Here is a 21,557-nt window from a genome sequence, read left to right as displayed (position 1 = left end):
GAGGCAATTGTTTTCAAATTCAAACTTCTTGTCTGCCTCTAACAACGCACTCAGTGGTCGTGCAATCTTAAAAAGTCTTTAATGAATCATTTATAGAATTTAACATGTCCCAAGAAGCTTCGCATAACCTTCACGCTAGTTGGAGGTGGAAGCTTTTCAATTGCGTCGATCTTTGCTTTGTCCACCTCCAACCCTTCTCGGGAGACTTTGTGTCCCAACACTATACCCTCTTTCACCATAAAGTGACATTTTTTCTAGTTGAGCACCAGGTTTGTCTCTTCACATCTTTTTCAGAATTTTCTCCAAATTGGCCAAGCAGACTTCATAAGTGTTCCCATAAATGGAGAAGTCATCCATAAATATTTCCACTGAGTCCTCGAGATAATCTGAAAAGATCGCCATCATGCACCTTTGGAACGTGCTTGGCACATTGCAGAGGCCAAACGGCATGCGGCGAAAAGCGAATGTCCCATATGGGTAGGTGAATGTGGTCTTGTCTTGGTCTTCAGAAGCTATATGATTTGATTGTACCCGACATATCCATCCAAAAAGCAATAAAAGTCATACCCTGCTAATCTGTCTAGCATTTGATCAATGAATGGTAGAGGGAAGTGATCTTTCTTTGTGGCCGCATTCAATTTGCGGTAGTCCATGAAGATGTGCCATCCAGTGATGGTTCTTTGCGGTATTAATCCATTGTTCTCATTGAAGACTACCGTCATTCCTCCCTTCTTCGGCATACATTGCACGGGACTAACCTACATGCTATCTGCAATGGGATAGATAATGCCCGCATCCAGCCACTTGATAATCTCCTTTTTGACGACCTCCTTAATTGTAGGGTTAAGTATGCATTGATTTTCAATAGTTGCTTTGTGGTAGTCCTCAAGACAAATGTGGTGCATACAGTACGCGGGGCTAATTCCTCTGATATCAGCGAGCGTCCAGCCAATTGCTCGCACATGTTTTTTGAGAATGCCCATCAACGCATTCTCTTGATTTGCGTTGAGCGTAGAGGAAATAATCACTGGCAGCTTCTCATCCTGCCCCAGAAATGCGTACTTCAAATGTGTTGGTAGGGTTTTTGGTTCAAGGGTTGGTGGTTCCACGAGATTGCGTTATTTTTCTTTCTTCTTTTGGCTTTTCTTCATGCGTTGTGATCAATCCTTCTTCTTTGTTTTTTTTTTTTGCTACGATCGCATTGGCGGCAGCTACAGATGCATTGGCATCCTCTTCTTCACACTCTTCATCAGACTTTTCTTCTTCAATCAAATTCAGGTCATCATCATAATCTTGCAGGTCTTCCTCATCAGGAAATTTCATGGCACGAATTATATTAAACTTAAGCTTCTGTCCATTTATGCTCAAAGTGATTTATCCCTTGTGCACATCAATTTGAGCACGCTCGTTGATAGGAAAGGTCGCCCAAAAATGATGGGCACATCTTTGTCGGCCTCATAGTCTAGGATGATGAAGTCAGCTGGCAAAATAAATTTATCAATCGTGATCAACACATCTTTACCTTACCTTCTAGATGAACCAGAGATCTATCTGCCAATTGGAGAGTCATGGAGGTGGGCACAAGTTGCCCTACATTTAATTGTCAAAAGATTGACAGCGACATCAAATTTATGCTAGCTCCCAAGTCACACAGGGTTGCCCAATATAGAGTCCTCCTATGGAGCAAGGAATAGTGAAGCTCCCAGGGTCGCTTATCTTCGGTGGGATAATAGATTTGGAACTTTGCGTTAATGCCACCGTGGCAAATTTTTCAGCACCTCTTTTCTTAGTTACCATGTTCTTCAGAAACTTGGCATAGGCAGGCATTTCCTCAATCGCTTCACTGAAAGGAATGTTAACATGTAATTGCTTTAACATAGATAAGAAGAGTTGGTACTATACCTCTTCGTTTTTCTTCTTTCTTAACCTCTGAGGGAAAGGTGGTAACTGGACTTTCACGGTTCCTGTTTCATTTGACTTTGAGGTCGACGCAACCTCAGGTTCCACTGCTTCATTCTCTCTTTCTTCTTCTTGCGTTATCGCAATCTCGGGCTTAGTTACGATGGAAGTTGTTATACACTGATCCTTCTTTTCTCCCTCCATAGTCTTTCCACTGCGCAATGTCACAACCTGATATTGCTCCTTACTTGATCCCCCTAGGTTGCGTGGAAGCTCAGTTGAACTTGGCAACGCCCCTTGCGGTCGACTCTTCAGCTCATTCGCAATCTGGCCCATTTGCAATTCAAGGTTGCGGATGGACATAGCCTAACTTTGAAGCACTGTCTCGTTTTTTTTTCTATATAATGCTTCAATAGGCTCTCTAGAAAAGAATATTGCATCGGTTGTTGCGAGCTGCTTGCTTGGTTGCTCTACTAACCTTTGTTGCGTTGGAAGAATCCTGGTGGTCCTTCTTTTTGCGCCACAGATTGAAAATTTTGTTGGTGATTCTTCCAAGCAAAATTGGGGTGGTTTCTCCACCTGGGGTTGTAAGTGTTTGAAAAGGGATTATTCTTTACAAAATATACAGATTGTGGATTTTGCAGTCAATCTTCCATCGCATGCCCATCACCGCAAGTCATACACTTTGCGGTGTTTTGACTGATTGCGTTGATTTTCCCACCTTGCGGTGTTGGGTTGCTGATCGCCATTCCTTAAATCAAATTCATCATTGCGGTCATTTGGTTTTGTAACGAAATAACGACACCGTTATTTGCGTCAGAATATTTGAGTCTTAATCTCTGGTCACTCTCCCTTCAGTCTTCATGGTTCTTGGAGATGCGGTCCAGAATATTCTTTGCCTCCTCGTAAGTTTTGTCAAGCAGATCACCAGCGGCTGCCGCATTAGCAGCGGTCTGCGAAGCGGAATTCAAACCGTAATAGAAAATTTCCATTTGAAGACAGTCTGGTAGCCCATTATACGAATAATCTCGGATCAACCTTTTAAACCTCGTCCAGGCATCGCTAAGCGATTCATCCATATCTTATTCAAAATTTATAATAAGCTTTCTTCGTCTTGCGTTCTCGGTAGGTGGAAAATACTTTTTCATGAATTTCTCCACTACCTGCTCCTAAGAAGTAATCTCTCCTAGTTCGAGTGAATAAGCCTATTTCCTGGCCTGATCACAGAGAGAAAATGGGAACAACGTTAGTTGAACTTCTTCAACAGAGATGTTCAAGAACACAAAAGTATTGCAGATTTCAATAAAACTTCGGAGGTGGTCTTGCGGATCCTCGCCATGCCTTCCTTTGAATTGACATGCAGTCTGGATCATATGCAGCATCACTGGTTTCATCTTGAATCTACTTGCATCAAGGACAGGCCTTATGATTCCTAGAGAAATCATAGAGGTTTGGCGATGATAGTCCCTAATGGGCCTATTGTGATCGTTTGCCAGCAGAATCGGATTCACCATGACATTATTTTCATTTGGTGCTCCTCCTCCAAGCTGCTCCGCCATCTCTTCCTTATTGGATTTTGATTGCTGTTGGCGGTCTCATAGTCTCCTTCAAAATGTTCTCTCAATCTTCGAGTCGTAGTTCGCCAGAGATCGAGAGTTCTGCAAAAAAATCACAAAAATTATCGTTAACAACTATTTTGTCGAAGCCCTCGACAATGGTGCCAAAAACTTAATGCGTTATTTTTATGAATGAAAATATGGATGATATGCATTGTTGGGTTGCATTGATGCACTCAAGTTTCCCCAGCGGAATTCAAGTGTAAATTCCTCTGAGTTTCCTGATAAATCCAGGGTCGAACATAGGGACTTGTGAAAATAGTTGCGTTGGTGATTTTTATGAAAACTTGTGGTAACTAGTTAAATGAACAAATCGTTGGGTTTGTGTTTGCATTGATGAAAATAAATAACGAATGCAGCCGAGTTTGAAAAAAGTTGGTAAACGGGAAATACGATGAATATGTGGTGAACGGGTTGAGAAAAGTATCAACTAACACTCCCTAGAATGCATCCATGCCTTGCGATCATGCAACATGCATATAATAGTAAACCACCTCTCGGCGTGAATGCTACAACTTCTAAGGCTAGAACGTATGCGATAAATATGCAATAAGTCTACAGGGTTTACACATAAACCTCTATCTCTATTTATGCGATGACAACATGACATTCACACAAATATGCGGCCACATAATATCACTCCCATTCCTAGGATGCATGCGATGCAAGTTGACAAACAGAGCTTATCTCTAAGTCCCTATCTCTTGTTTATGAAAACCTAATCTTGCTCTTTCGAGTTCAGATTCTAACCTAGCTCTCTCAAGTCATTAGGTTATTTCTTTAGATTCTCTCTCAAGTAATTCTTAAAGGATATTTTTGCACAGCATAAAACAAGACAAATACACGCAATGAACTTCCTAGGTCATGTTAGCTTAGTTCTTCTCAACCCATTCAACTTGTTTAACTACTCATGCGTATTAAGAGATGAACAGATGTAGAAGTAGAACTTCCATTGAATAGATATGAGATGAAATACAAGATAACAATGCAAGTATAGTAAAGAGCCTGGTAGCAATTTCTTGCTGCCAGGCGCTTACACTATTCTACTCGTGCTCTAAAGATATTCTCGCTCTCGCGAGAATCGGCCCGCTCTCTGCTCTTACGCCCCAAGGTTCTCTCTCGAGTTTCCCTGGGCGATCTCCGGCACCACCATTCTTCTCTTGCTCCACCGTAAAATGGAAAAGAAAACTATGAACAGAAGCACTAGTGAACTTGTAACGTGATGAAGTAATCGCCTACTTAACCCTTTCTCTAAAGAATGCACTTGGTATTTATAGGGCATCAAAGGTGAAAGGCGGCTTCTCTCTCCCAGTTGTACAGATGAGACAGCTTTAATTCCTGACTGATACGCCGGATAATTGTCACCAATAAAGCTGGATGTACTTTATGACCATTATCGACTGTCAACTTAATTTGGATCCGACGCCGTTAGCTTTCTGTCTCATCAATCTTAATTGTCCTTTCACCCGGATGCATCCACTGTGTTGCACTGACCAATTTGCGGTGATTCTTCTTAAGCGAATGTTTGCGAGCACGATCAACGCAAAGTCTTGCGGTGAAGTTGCGCTCGACCAATGTATTCCTATGATCGCAATTTTTGCATTGCGTTAACGCATTTTCTGCACAAAAATGTAAAGATCAACTATTCTAATGCGTTGGACGCATGCGACCACAATATTATAGAATTTATGCTTAATGGACGCAATTTAACATATTTCATCAATGCAATCCAACATTGTTTAAGAAGTTAGTTCCATGATAACGTGCATTTCTGCCCGTTATCAACAACCCAAAGGATTCATAGCCCAAGGTCAAGAGCAAAAGGTTGCAAACTGAATCGGTCCATTTATTGGCTGAAACAGGTGTTTCGATCTTGGAATATACGGTTTGATACTGTGATCAAGTTGTATGGCTTTGACCAAAACGTTGAAGAACCTTGTGTCTACAAGAAGATCATCAACACTTCAGTAGTCTTCTTAGTGTTGTACGTAGACGATATACTACTCATTGGGAATGATGTAGGTCTACTAACTGCAGTTAAGAACTAGCTAGCGACCCAATTCCAAATGAAAGATTTGGGAAAGGCTCAGTTTGTTCTTGGTATACAGATCTTTCGGGATCGTAAGAACAAAGTGCTAGCACTGTCTCAAGCATTGTACATTGACAAGATGCTACTCAAGTACTCGATGCAGGACTCTAAGAGGGGCCTACTACCGTTCAGGCATGGAGTCACTTTGTCTAAGGACATGTGTCCTAAGACGCCTCAAGAGGTTGAGGAGATGAGATGGGTCCCATATGCGTCTACCGTTGGCAGTTTGATGTACATGATGCTCTGTACTCATCCATTTTGTTACCCTAAAGTCTCGTGTCCTGTAGTTTGTAAACAGTTTGTAAAAACGCTTTTGTTGTATAATATATGATATTTTACTTCACATTTTGTTTTTTGCTCAGTTGCATTTTTTATTTGCTTTACTATAAACAATTAAACATAAAATCCCTGGTTATCTGTATGTAACTTAAGCATGTATGTGGTGACATACAAGTGGATCATGTCTTGAGTGATAACCAAAATGGTATGTAGTATATGGATATAGGAGGGAAACCTTATCCTGGTAACACTACGGATGTGGCCCGCTTTGTAGAATGGTCACAAATATTGTGACTTATCACAGATGGTATGATCCTAATCATTTGTGTTAGAGACATGTGGGCAGGGGCATCCTATACAAAGAGTTTGTATAAGACCTGACTATGAAGTGTTAACGTCTCGTTATATAACACCATTCATGATAGAGACTTCACTTCACTAGGATGACCATAGGTAACATGACCTCAATCATGAGTGAGTTGGAAACTCCTGCCATTGAGGGCGGTCCTTTGATTTGTATGGGTGCAAGTGCCAGGTTGTCGATTCAAACCTACCACTTTGGGGATTCATCTGATTTGGGAGCTGGGAACTCAGCTACACAAGATGAAATTCACTCCTTCCCCGAGGCAGGGGTAGGTACATAGATAACTCCCTTGAGGGCTGATTCTAGGGCTTGAACGATGTGGCGCCACACACCTTCTCTTGGCCCGAGAGGTGTTCACATATAGTTGGACTATGTTGTATTGTTCATTAGAGGAATTAGTGGTACTTAAGGAGTGAGATGTAACTATAAGGGCAAAATGATAATTTGGCCCAACATTACTTACGAGCATCTGTGAAGGGTCATCATACTCATAATTGGTTATATCCGATGGATACAGAAATATATATGTGGTAAAAAGAGTTCAACTTTTGGTCTTTAGTGGAATGCTTGATAGTTAACAGATGGTGGATCTCGTGGCTAAAGAGTTTTAGTCAGTATTTGGGTTAATTTGAAATGTTCCAATTGACAAGAGGAAGTTCGATTGTATATGATATAATTTGACTAGTTAATTATATATGATATAATTGACTAAATGTATGAGATACATTATTTTGGAGGAAAATTTGAACGATCGTTTAGCCTAGGCTACACAATGCGACCAAAATTTGGTCTTCTTTTTCGATGATAACAACATCTCCATGCTTCGAAACTTCATTACGAATGACTCAAGACACTTCAAACACTTTGAATACAGACTCGATTGTTTGTTAATTATGCCCAAAAATGCAGGGGCCCTTACAAATTAACACTTTGTAAACTTAAAGAAAGCTTTAAACAGAGGCAATCATCCCGTAAACATCCATCAATACATCCACAAACACATTTAACAGTTAAACGCATTGTAGAAAACTTATTACCCACCATGCCTGTAAAAGAAGTTCAATACAACAATGATATTTGGAATATCAGAACAACCTGGCTCTAATACCAATTGAAGGAAACCTAAACATAGATATCCTGTGAGCAGCGGAAGTGGAACGTTCCAAATCCCATTGAGAATTAACACAAACAATGACAATCTAATTGGAAAAAAACATATTATGCATAATTATAAATTACAGCATGTTACAAGATATGAAGATACAAGGGATAGAATATGCGAACCTTTGAAGAACTCTTCTTCAAGTATCCTTCGATCGTTTAGAAAATCGTTTAATCAACACGATCTCGAACGCAACGATCAGAACACGATCTCAACGAACGGAATAGCCAACAGCACGAACGACTTGATGCACCTTAAACCCAATCGAATCCAACTCGATCCTCGAATAGAATTAGAACACCACCACAATAGTTACTTTAGTATTCTAGCTGTGAGAATCCAGAAGTTGTGGGCTTTGTATGATCTTGAATTAAGAAAAGCAGGAGGTAGACGATCGAGTAAGTGGGAGATGAATACTATCTATCGTATAGACGATGTACTCGATCGTTTAGAAGATGAAGCCTATCATATAGACTTTGTTACTCGGTCGTGTAGCATGATTAAGTGAGTAACTATCATATAGTAAACTCATAGCTCGGTCGTATATGCTCTCAGTGTTATCGCTTAGTAAAACCTTTTTACTTGATAGCCTTTTGTGAGATTAATCCAAGTGAATCAACCACTTAATTTTGGAAAACCATTTTCATTTTTATCTCACAATTACCATAACTTCCAATAACCTCCCACTCAATTCGGTTATTAGAGAAAAAGAATAAGTAATTATCACATAATTAATATGTTAAAAATAAATATAATAACCAACTAATCATATTATATTTATAACCTATAGTTTTAATATTTCATCATATGAAACATATAAATCATAGTCCTTTTTTTATTTTTATGGTATTTAATATAAATCATATTATATTATTTCCTCCAATTTATGTATCTGATACATCATTTCAATTATATAACTTATAATTTAATTTCCTCTTGTTAATTTGAACACTTCAAACTAACCCAAAATATGATTCTCAACTTGAACCCATTGAGCTACCAAGGGAACCTCATGGACCTGTAGCTTGAAGCTCCAACGGTACGTGAATAACTGACTAAACTCTTTAGTCAAGAGATCCACCATCTGTTAACTGTTGGTCACTCCATTAAAGATCGACAGCTGTACTCTTCGCACTATAGATATATTTCTGTGTCCATTGGATATAACCAGTCAATAGTGCGATGACCCTTCACAAATCGCTCGTAAGTACAGTTGGACCAATTTACCGTTTTGCCCCTATAGTTACATCTAACTCCTTAAGTACCACTGATTTCTCTAATGAACCATAAGTCATAGTCCTACTATGACTGAGTCCTCACTTCCCAAGAGAAGGTGTGGCCACTATGTTCAAGACCCGAAATTAGCTCTTAAGGGAGAAATCTATCTACTTACCCTGCTTTGGGGAAGGAGTGAATTCCATTTTGTGTAGCTGAGTTCCTAGCTCCTCAATTAGACGAATCCCCAAAAAGGTAGACTTGTTGAGTTGGAAATCTGGCCATTCTCACCTATACAATCAAAGGACCACCCTCATGAGCAGGAGTTTCCAACTCACTCAGGATTAAGGTCATCACCTATGGTCATCCTAGTGAAATGTAAGTCTAAATTATCAACGGCGTAATATAAAGAGACTAATCATCTCGTGGCCTGGTCTTATACAAACTCTTTGTATAGTATACCTCCGCTCGCATGTCTCCACATGAATGGTCAGGATCAGACTGTAGTACTTTAAAACACCTATAAACATCTACAAAGTGGGCCGTATTCGTAGTGTCAATAGGATAAGGTATCCCTCCTTTATTCATCTACTACAGACCATTTAGGTTATTACTTAAGGCATGATCCACTTGTATGTCTCATATACATGCTTAAGTTACATGAAATAACCACAGATCTTAATTTATTGGATTTGAGTAAATTCTTATAAAATAACATTTATTTTATTAATAATAATGTGTATAGATGCTTACAAACTACGAGATCACCGAGAGAATTAGGACACCAATCCCAACAATCAAAACGTCGATGAACATTGTGTCTTCAAGAAAATCATCAACGGTAAAGTAGCTTTCTTATTATTTTATGTGGAGGATAAAATCATCAATGATAAAGTAGCTTTCTTATTATTTTATGTGGAGGATATCCTATCATTGGGAATGATGTAGGTACCTTATTGATACCAAGAAATGGCTGGCAACTAAATTCCAAATGAAATATTTGGGAGAGGTGCAGAATGTATTTGAGAACCAAATTATTAGGGAGCACAAGAACAGAATACTGGCTCTGTCTCAAGCAACTTATATCGATAAGATGTTGATTCGATATTCGATGCAAAACTCTAAGAAGGAGTTATTACCTTTCAAGTATGAGGTTCAGTTGTCTAAGAAACAGTGTCCTAAGACACCTCAAGAAGATAAGGATATGAGACGTATTCCCTATGTCTCAGTTGGGCAGCTTAATGTATGCTCTCCTTTGCACTAGGCTAGACATGTTGGAGTTTATGTCCTACATCTCATATATCTTGTGGTTTGTAAAGACAAATTATATATCTAATAAAATAAGAGGTATTTTATTGACGTTTAGATTGCATTAATTCAATCCAATAAACTAAGATCCAAGGTTATTTGATAAAACTTAAACATGTATGTGGAGACATACATGTGGATCATATTTAAGTGATAACTTAAATGGTCATTAGTATATGGATAAAATTGAGTACCTTATCCTGGTGACATTACGAATATGACCCATTTTGTAGATGTTATAGTTGTTGGAAAGTGCTCGAAATGATCTGATCTTGATCATTTATGTAGAGACATGCGAGCAGAGGTATTCTATATAAAGAGTTTGTATAAGACCGGACCACGAAATGAATAGACTCTCTATATAACACTGTTGATAGAAGAGACTTACATTTCACTACGATGACATAGGTGACTTGACCTTAATCCTAAATGAGTTGTGAACTCCTGTCTATGAGAGCAATCCTTTGATTTGTATGGGTGAGAGTGGCCAGGTTAGTCGACTCAACAAGTCTACCATTTTGGGGATTTGTTCAAGTGGGTAGTTGGGAACACAACTACAAAAGATGGAATTCACTCATTCCCGTCTTTAGAGGAAGTAGAAAAATTGCTCCCTTAATAGCTGATTCTGGGTCTTGAACATTGAGACCTCAACCTCTCACTGGTCCAAGAGGTGTTAATTTTTAGTTGGACTATAAACTGTTTGTTCATTAGAGGGATCAGTGGTACTGAAGGAGTTAGATGTAACTATAAGGGTAAAACGGTAATTTGACCCAACTGTTGTCATTAGCGATCTGTGAAGGGTTGACTCACTGTTGACTGGTTATATCTGTGGACACAGAAATATAACTACAGTGCGAACAGTGCAACTATCGGTCAACTATCAAGCTTTCGTGAAGTTTTCAGTAGTTAATGAATATTGATTAATTTAATTAAAGAGTTTAATTAATTAATCTCATAGAGCTTCTAATCTGTAGGAAAAGAGGAATGATTTGAATTGTTCAAATCAATTGATGGAATAACATATCAATGAGATTAATATGATATGGTTAATAATAGATCTAATCTATAATTAAGAGAGAAATATTTGAATAGGATTCAAGTATTAAACTCTTATAAATTTGATTCAAAAAGAATTAATTAATTAATTTTGAAAGGTGGAGGAAAATAAACATATGATGTTTATTAATTAAACATATAATAAATTGGATTTAATATGATTATTTAATTAATTAAATAATTGTTATTTAGGTAAATTAGCCCTAAGGGTAATTTTGGAAAGCTATAGAGAAAGTCTCCATATAAATTCATCATTATTTTGCCCAAATTAGGGCAGGGAATTCATTTGGTGAAATGAAATCCTAGTCTCCGAAATTATTCTCCTCTCAAATTTCTCTTTTCCATATTCTCTATTCTTCTTCCTCAACCAAGGTGTGAGAGACCACTCTTCTCTCCTTAGTTCCTAGAGAATAATGAGGTCTCGCTTCTAGTGGCATCTATTGTTCGTTGGAGAGTCATTTTGATTGCAAGATGTTAACTTTATCTCTAAAGCCACTTCTATCCTTTTTTAACAAGTTCCACAATTACATACTCTCTCAAGCAGTTGATTTTTTTTTTTTTTTTTTACTTAGACCAATCTCTCGCTTTGATCTCAGCAACTCACTATGTATGCATTAAAGAAGATGCTCCTACTTATGCACAACTTAGTAAAAATGTTAGCTTATCTTCCTTAACCCATTAATAATTTAGTCGCACATGCTTACAAAAGGAAATATGGATGGATAGAATATGGAAGACATTGTATTCATATAAAGGTTAAAGAGTTTTTCAATCTCTGCAACTTAATTCAAGAATGAAACTGCCAAGAAAATGTAATGAAAAACAAGAAATAAAAGATGTCAAGTTGTAGGTCACAATTTCTTGTTTTCTTTGGCTCTAATGGTGCTACTTCAAAGTGGTTGCACGGTGGTGGTGGTCTCCCTTCTCCTTTTTCAGAGAAGAAAACTGATCTCTCACACAGAATTCTCCAAAGAAAAGCTTGAAAGAGTAGTGACAATGGCGGGTTTCAGGTGAAGAATGGATAGAACTTCGACCAATTTTTTAGTAAAGTCGATTTGATACTTAAACAAATCTTTAATGGGCTATTTATAGGTATAAAAAAGAAGGTTCTTTGCCTCTCTATAATGATGCACTGACACTTTTCATTTAATTTCATGCCATGATGTACCCCGTCACAGATTCATTGACTTCAGATGTCTCAAATCAGCTACCAACTTGCATCTTGATATGACGTCCACCACCTACATGTTTGTCATTTTATCTCTTCATGTTTCGTCTCATCGCGTAGTTTTTTGTGTTGCAAAGTTGAGCATTGAGCTAATCTCTTCTATGCATTCAAGGCTGCAACTTTTTCTTCTTTGGTCATTTTTCTTTATTTTTCTTCAAATCCTATAACTATGACCAATTTTATAATTTTCAAAGTTAAGATTTTGTAAACACATGAATCACAGAGTAGAATTATTTGCTATGAATTTCATATCAACTTAACACATTTTTTCCCCTAAATTTTCCTAATTATTCTAAAGAAAAAGATACAATAACTTATATTTCTACAAACTATGACTTCCACATTGTGACTTTTGTTTGTTGAACTATTTAAGAGTAAAAAGGGCTGGTCTTGAAATGTGTCAAACGTCTCATTTTGAAATCTCTATTTTGTTTTAAATTATCGTTTAAGAGATCCTAAACAAACCAAATTATTATTTCGTTTATTAAAACCTTTGTGAATTTATGTTGTCATTAACTTCAATTTTAGTCAAATTTTATGTTTTCTAACCATACCTGCATAGTAATGCCCAAGGTCTATTTTTAAAAAGCTGGGTCCTTACAAATATAATGTTTTTTTAGCAAGCACAAATATCCTACAAAGAGACTCCCCTAAAGACCATTTATTATATTATAATATGATATTTTTCTTTGTATATTATAATAAATAATTAATTTAATCATAATACCTTACAACTAAAGAATACAAGAAAGAAAAATCTAATAAGGAAAATACTGAAAAGAAAATTACTAATTGGGCCACGAACCCTAATTTACTTTGACCATAATAACATACCATTTAAAGCCAATTTATAATAAAATGATTGGATATTAAAAATAGTTATGAGAGATATAAAAGGAAGAGTAATAAAGCAAAATAATTATTTAAAAAAAAAGGAAAAAAAACTTATTCCAACTCTTTGGGACTGCCCCTATATTACCATCATCATATAATTCCTTCAATTTAGTATTGAAAAAGATGGGCTTGAGAGGTTGTTCCATTGGCTTCATCACAAAGCTCTCATGGCTATTACCTTTCTGCTTCCTCCTCTTTGGTCCCTTTGCAGCAGCAGAAACTCATCATTATAATTTTGAGGTATGTTCTTCTAAATGTTGTGTTTCCGAATAGTATTACGTTATAAATAAATGTAAGGTGAAGATGTGAATCTCGGCGTTTTTTCTTTTCTTTAGTACAATTGGAGGTAGGAAAATTTGAACTACAAATTTCCGGATTACTAACTCACTCTATTATCATTTTTATTTTAAATCTCCACACTTGGATGACCAATATCATCTTTTGTCTCACTCCTTAATTATCAATTCTTTATTTGTAATATTATTTTGGATTGGGAATTTTACTATGCAATAGGTGAAGTTATCACCATTCACCAAGCTTTGCAGCTCCAAGAACATTTTGACAGTCAATGGACAGTTTCCAGGGCCAACATTGGAAGCTCATAGAGGAGATAAAATCACTGTTTATGTGATTAACAACACAAAATATAATATCACTTTCCATTGGTTTGACTTCTTTTCCCTTTCTTTCTTCTTATACGATATTAATTAATTCATCAATAAGACACTAATTACCATTCAAAAGGTCGATGGTTTGACCTTGAACCTCTGTCTTCATGATTAATTAACACAAAAAAAGAGACAAATAATATAGGTTAAAATACATTTTCGTCTTTATACTTTTGATAAATCTTACATTTAGTTATTATTATTAATTTTAACGTTAATTTTTCAAAAACTTTTATTATTTTTTGTTGTATAAAAATTATTATTTTTACTGCACCAATTTTGATAAAAATTAAGACTAAATTTAAGATTCGTAGAAAATATAGAAACTAAAATTAAGTATTTGAAATTACATTAATTATAATTAAACAAAGGACAGGAATAGTATTTCACAAAATAATCTTCATATTATATAACTTAAACTTCTGACCTAATTTGGAATACAACATTTTAAGTAAAAATTTCATAAATTTGTAATAATGGGTAGTCCTTTTTCTATTAGATATTATAGATATAACATTTTATTTGAATCATGTGTTTATTTTAGAATTAATGTAAAGTCTAATATTTCTTTCCTCTTAACATTTTAGGAAAGCTATTTGAAATCGAGGTCATTGTTGGCTTCGACATGCATTAGGAAAATGCCTTCTTCATCCCTAAAGTTTTAAATTAATAAAAATTACAACTCAATTGAACATGTCATGTCATTTTTTTCGTTGGTCAACCAACGTCAACTTAAGGATCGTTTAAAAATAGTTTCCAAATTCTAGTGACTAAAGTATCTATTTTGAAATTTGAGAGACCAAACAGATATTAACTTCAAATTTCGGGATAAATAATGCAGGCATGGTGTCAGACAAATTAGAAATCCATGGTATGATGGTCCTGAGTACATAACACAATGCCCAATTCAAGCAGGCAAAAGCTTCAGTTATGAAATTCAACTCACCAAAGAAGAAGGAACCATGTGGTGGCATGCTCACAGTGGTTGGGCTCGGGCCACAGCCCATGGGCCTCTCATTGTTCATCCAGGCCCATCAACCTCTTACCCCTTTCCTCAACCCTATGCACAAATCCCAATTGTTATTGGTAACTCTATTTCTACATTTGTGCACTTTCGTTCAAGTTTCTTCATTTTCAAAATTTTATTTTGCACATTTTTCTGAACAATATTCTATTTTGGTCCTTAAACTTTTAAAAATATCAGTTTTAATCCCTGAATTTTTAATATTGTTTTACTTTGGTCACTGTACTTTGAAAATAATTCATTTTAGTCCTTGAACTTTTAAAAAGTATTTATTTTGGTTCTTATTATATTAAGATTTTGTGAACTATTTTACAAATTGTCGAGGTAGTTTGTGTTTTTTGATGACTAATCAAATAAGTTAGCTATGCTAAAAAAATCTAGAGTTTCAATTTTGAATAAGATGGAAAAGCAGGAAAATTTAAAAGACATTTTTTGTTCATTGGTCCTTCAATATTTTGGCGTGTTGGTTGTTGAGATTTTACTTCATTCTCATCTTATTCAATGCATGTAGAATATAGTCATCAAAAAATACAAGTTGTCTCACATTTCTGTTGGAGAATTAACATAATTTTAATAGCATTGGACTAAAATAAGCCTTTTTTTAAAAGTTAAATTCAGAGACTAAAATAAGATTTAAACCTTGTTTTTATTATATATGAAAATAATTAAAATAATTATATTATTTTAATAAATAATGATAAAAATAAGGTCGGGTGAAAAATAGTGACAAAAATAAGTTTAAGAAATCGTGGACCCGATACATGTATAAATAATATTATTCTTTTTTTAGAAAAAGCTTATATATGGATATATAATTTTCAATTAGCTTCGTATTTGGTTTTAACCTATGTGGCTTGAAATTGTATTCATTTTAGTATCATATATATAAAACTGTTTCATCAATGCATGAAAAATAATATAAAATTAAGGACAATAAATTTGAAAGTTTGGAGACTAAATCAACAAAGGTTTCGGAACCAAAACATGATTTATTATTATTATTATTATTATTATTTTGTTTTAAAAAGGATATCCATGGAGCTTACTTTTATGTTTCTGTAAAAATTATAGTTTCTTACCCTTTTTTGTTTGGTGAGGTTTAGCTATTTTTAACATTAAAGTTTAGGTTTTTTTAATGAAAAATTTAAAACAATTAAGCTAAATGTATGTTTTCAGTTCTTAGTCACTCACTACTGTAAACGTTGAAATTGGTTGATAATAAAATTTTATTTTTAATATTTAATGAATTTGTGAAAATTTGAAGAAGAACAATGTAATGTAAAGAAATAAGACTTGAAATTTATATTTTTTTTTTAAAAAAAATTAAAAGATAGAATTAGAACTATCCTTTCTTAGAAACAAGGTGTGTGTGTTTAATAATCATCTTGTTCTTTCCTTAATAATTCTTTTTCATCGGCTTAGTTATAATTTTGATAACAAGAGATAGACATTTTAAAGAACGTATATTTTGCCATAGTATTTACTATTTACTTCTCGAATTAAAATAGTTTACATACTTCCGACATACTATTATAACCTAAATTAAAATAATTTATACCTTAAACACAAACTATTATACTCAAACTATAATAACTAGGACTATAATAACCAATTCCGTGTCCCAAACGCCTAAAAAAAAAACTATTAGTGAAGTTCAAGTCCTGAAAATATATATTTTGGAAAATGTTAGTATATTATTTAAAGAAAATTGAAAATGAGAGAGAATTTTAATTTATTTTAGGTGAGTGGTGGAAGGAAGATGTAATGGAAATACCAAAGAATGCAAAAAGAAGAGGTGGAGAACCAATACTTTCAGATGCCTACACTATCAATGGCCAACCAGGATATCTTTATCCATGTTCCAAACAAGGTACTCAAATCTTTAATTAAATTTTCTATACAAATTCTTCCATTTCTTAAAAGGGTTTTTTTTTAATATAGAAAAATAAATCAAAATATTTACAAGGTATAGCAAAATTTTAGAACTACTTAGAGAAGTTTATCAGTGTTTACCAACATCTATCATTGATAGTTCTAAAATTTTACTATATTTTGTAAATATTTTCAACAGTTTTACCATTTGAAATTATTTCTCTTTCTTAAAACTAATAATAGTCTTACCTTCTTTAATTATAATTATTATTATTATTATCTTACCTCATTTGAATTTTGACTTTCATATGTTATTATTGTTTGGGTGTATTTGCTCTTATGTACTTTTTTTTTTTTTTTTTTTAAGTTTTTGTCATTCTTGATTTCTTCTAACAATTTCTTAATATTTGGGATTCCGTTTCCATAAAATATTAACTATAATTCAAAAAAACAACCTATGCTCAATTGAGATAGTGAATAAACTATTGATTAAGAGGTCGGGAGTTGGAATATCTCATGTTACGTATTATTATTGTCAGAATATATATATAAACCATGTTAAGAAAATATAGTCAACTTCTTAACATATCTATTTTATTCCTTTCATGAAAATATAATCATTTGAATTCTCAAAATAATTTTAAAAAATTGTTTATGCACAACTAATTTAATATATAAACTATCGATTAAAAGATTAGAATTTCGAACCTCCAACTTTGCATATTATTATTGTCAGAATGTATATATAAACCTCGTTAAGAAAACATATTCAGCTTCTTAACATATGCATTTGTATTTCCTTCATGAAAATATAAACATTTGAATTCTCAAAGCAATTTAAAGAACAACCGATGCTCATTGAGACAGTATAAAAATTATTAATTAAAAGATCAGAAGTTCGAATCTCTCACTTCACATATTATTATTATTGTCAAAAGATATGAATAAATATAATCATAGGAAGATTACCTTTTTAGTTCCCGAATTTTGAAGAATATGTGCGTTTGGTCCCTAAAATTTTTAGAATAGATTCATTTGGTCCTCAAGTTTTCAAAATATACTTTTCTAGTTCCTAAATTTGTAAAAATGAGTTTAAAAGGTCCATACATTATTAAGTTAGGAACTAAAAAAATACGTTTTAAAAACTTAGGAACCAAACACATCTATTTTTCAAAATTTAGAGATTAAAAAGATAGTTTGCCTTATAATAATTTACTTGTCCAAATTTTCAAAAATATTTGAATTCTTAAAACAATTTAAACAAGAGCCTATGCTCAACTAAGCTAATTAAAAGGTCAGAGATATAAATCTTTCACTTTCGTACTGTTATTATGAGAGTGTATATATATATAAACCAAGTTAAGAAAACACATCCAACTTCTTAACATATACATTTTTGTTTCCTTCATGAAAATATAAAGTTACCTCAAATTTGTTACAGAAACATTTGAGTTAACAATGGAGCAGGGCAAAACCTATCTTCTCCGAATCGTCAACGCAGTTATGGACGAAGATCTCTTCTTCGGTATCGCAAAACATGAAATGACATTAGTCGGAAAAGACGGGATCTACACTAAACAAATCAAAACAGATTACATAATGATCACACCAGGTCAATCCATGGACATATTGATCACTGCAAATCAATCCCCAGGAATCTATATTATGGCTACAAGATCCTACTCAAGTGCTTTTGGTGCTGGCTTTGATAACTCCACAGCCATAGCCATTCTAAAGTACTCAACAACACCACCAACTCCCAAGCTCAACCATTTTTTCCCTCACTTACCTCCCTATGATAGAACCGAAGCAGCAACGGATTTCACCAAACGTTTACGAAGCTTGACGACTGTAGATGTTCCATTAAACGTCGACACTCGTCTGTTCTTCGTTTTATCGGTTAATCTAATGAATTGCTCTAATAATGACAAGCCTTGTGCTGGGCCATTTGGGAAGAGATTTGCTGCAAGCATCAACAATGTGAGCTTTGTGACACCATCAGCTTCTTTGCTTGAAGCTTATTACAACAATGTCAGTGGCGTGTTTACGACGGATTTCCCGGAAAATCCGCCGAGAAAATTCAACTACACCGGCGAGAATCTACCGTTGGCTACTTCTTTTGGGACTAGGGTAATGGTTTTGGAGTATAATGCTAGTGTGGAGGTGATCTTGCAGGGTACTAATGTGCTTGCAAGTGATAATCATCCTGTTCATTTGCATGGCTATAGCTTTCACGTTGTAGGATGGGGATTGGGGAATTTCAACCCCAAAACCGACCCCAAACACTATAATCTCGTCGATCCACCGGAGGAGACGACGGTTGGAGTTCCTAACAATGGCTGGGTTGCTATCAGATTCAAGGCAAATAATCCAGGTTTGTTTTTCAACTACAGTTCTCATGCAACCTTTCACTTTGATTTACATTCTATTTACACTTGTTTTCAAATTTTAAGGTTAATTGCTGTTTCCTTATAGTTTTCTTCAAAAACTTAATATAGCTTCCTAACCCTTTAGTTTTTAGTCTATTTCTTCTCCATTTTTTACCTGGTTTTTGTCTTTATTGAGTAAAAAATTCCAAAACCAAAAATATGTTTTCAAATTTTTTTTTTTAGTTTTCAAAACACTTGGCTTTGTTTTTAAAACATTGGTATATATAAATTATATAACTAACTAATAAATGTAGAGGTGTGGGAAGAGTGTTTATATACTTAATTTTCACAAACTAAAAACCAAAAACTAAATTAAGAAAATATTAATCTAAACTGAAATTTAAGAAAATATGTATAAAAGATAAAATATATTATAATTTTGGTTAAATTATAAATTTAGTCCATGGTTAGGATAAAGTTAGAATTCGATCCCTATAGTTCTAAAAGTTAAAATTTAGTGGTTATGTTTTGATAAAACCTCATCAAATAGTCTTTACAGTCCTCATAAATAGCGGTTAAATCTTTCATAAATAGTCTCTACCATAGTCTATAGAGACTAAATTCTAATTATAAACTATATGAACTAAACTCTAAATAATTTCAATTTTTTAAACCATAGAAATCAAATATGTAATTTAACAATCTATAATATATCTTTGTGTTTAATAGCAGTTTGGGATTATTGAAAACAAATTAACAATAACATGAACATTTATAGGTTAGCTAATATAAAGTATGTACCATCAATTAAAAGATTGTAAATCGAATGAAAACAAACAAATACACAACTAACTTATCAATGAAAAGAATAATGCCTATTGAATTACATAACTAAATTTATATTGATTCACATACATGTCCATGATTATCTATTCTTAATTAAGCTCTTATTTGAAATGACTTTTGTAACGGTTTTTTAAGCATAATTAAAACGTCATTTCAAACAAATCGTATATATGTTTGGAAAAACTGAATCTCTTATATGATATTTTTATAGGTATGTGGTTGATGCATTGTCACATAGAGCGTCACCAAGTATGGGGCATGAGTATGGTGTTCTTAGTGAAAAATGGATTTGCTTTAGACCAACAAATTCTTCACCCACCACATGATTTGCCTTCATGCTACAATTAGTTTGTACCTAATTTCCTTTATCAATGTTTAGTATTATATTTGACATCTAACTTTTCTTTGCAAGTCAATAAAATTATGACAGTTTTGTACACAAAATCAACATATGCATAGAATTTCTTTCTGAAGGCTCTTTTCACACCTTAATGAAATCAATTTTTATAAATATATGAATGTACATACTTTGTTTATACTTAAAAATGTGTTTTACATTGTTGAGTATTGCTCTAAGCAACGGCCCAAGACACAAGTAAATCTAAATCCATACCTCTTAAGTAGAACGTCGAAGCCTCAAGTGTTGGGTTAGTAGGATTGAGTTTGATATCCCTACCACTAAAAGAGAAACATCTAAGTCGAGATAAAAGACTGAAAACTTGCAACCTCGAGAACGACATCAACATCGACACCACCGATATAACACATTATCCAAGCAAGTGCTAGACACAGATTCTATAAATAGTTTCTCACTACTATCTTAAACGGTAACCAATATTCTAAACATTTAGCTGAACTAAGCATTTGTTGTACTAATATGTCCAATTCAACACCATACATATGTGAGTTATTTAGGTGCAGATTGGTCTAGACGCATTTGTCAATCTAAGAGGAGTTTCATCAAGGACCTAAAACCGTAACGAGATCTACGTGTCAACCTACATTATTAACGATATTAAAATATTAATTTTAAAAAATAAACTTAAAACTTAAATGTAAATATCTGTGATAAATAAAAGTTATGGGAAGAAAATTGGTAGAAATCGTATGGTGAAGGGAAAGATAAAAAGATGTACGTAAACAGATTAGTCAATGGAAATAAGTGGGAGACAGACTGACACGCACCCACCTAAACACTCGTGCCCATTGCTATACAGTAACATATTCATATCACATTCCCATATTTCCATTTTCATACAAAAAAATAAAAAAAATAAAAACAAGGCCAATAATTCAGATTCCTTAAATTTCAACAAAAAACATATATATATATAATATATATATATATATATATATATTTATATATATATATATATAATTTATTTCAAAATATAATATTTTTATTTCTCCAATTTTATAAATATCATTATACTCTCCTAGCCTTTGGATTTATAAAATCTCAAATTAATTATTGTATTAATTTAAATTTTAGACTATTAATGAGTGATTTGTATCTATAGGTGGCATGTGCCAAATATTTGAAAATTTCTAGTATTAGAAATTCTGTATAATAAAAATAGATTCAACCTTCTATTGAGTTAAATAAATTTATTATGATAAAGGAGGTAAGCATGTTGAAAACATATGGTTGTATAGGTGATGACATGT

General features: G+C 33.9%; 1 protein-coding gene across 1 annotated transcript; it reads left to right on the top strand.

Annotated features, from left to right (window-relative positions):
• Positions 1-13,232: 13,232 nt before the first annotated feature.
• Positions 13,233-20,237, top strand: LAC14 (laccase 14). The gene is made up of 6 exons (XM_039031166.2): positions 13,233-13,350; positions 13,624-13,775; positions 14,620-14,864; positions 16,544-16,672; positions 18,116-19,048; positions 20,101-20,237. Exons 1-6 carry the CDS (start codon positions 13,234-13,236, stop codon positions 20,235-20,237), a joined length of 1,713 nt encoding a protein of 570 aa, XP_038887094.1. The 5' UTR covers position 13,233.
• Positions 20,238-21,557: the final 1,320 nt, after the last annotated feature.

This window comes from Benincasa hispida, chromosome 5 (genome assembly GCF_027475165.1).
Source record: "Benincasa hispida cultivar pf3 chromosome 5, pf3_genome.v1.1, whole genome shotgun sequence".
Lineage (NCBI taxonomy): Eukaryota > Viridiplantae > Streptophyta > Magnoliopsida > Cucurbitales > Cucurbitaceae > Benincasa > Benincasa hispida.
Note: the sequence above shows the minus strand (reverse complement) of the source record. Positions and strands in the feature narration are given on the sequence as shown.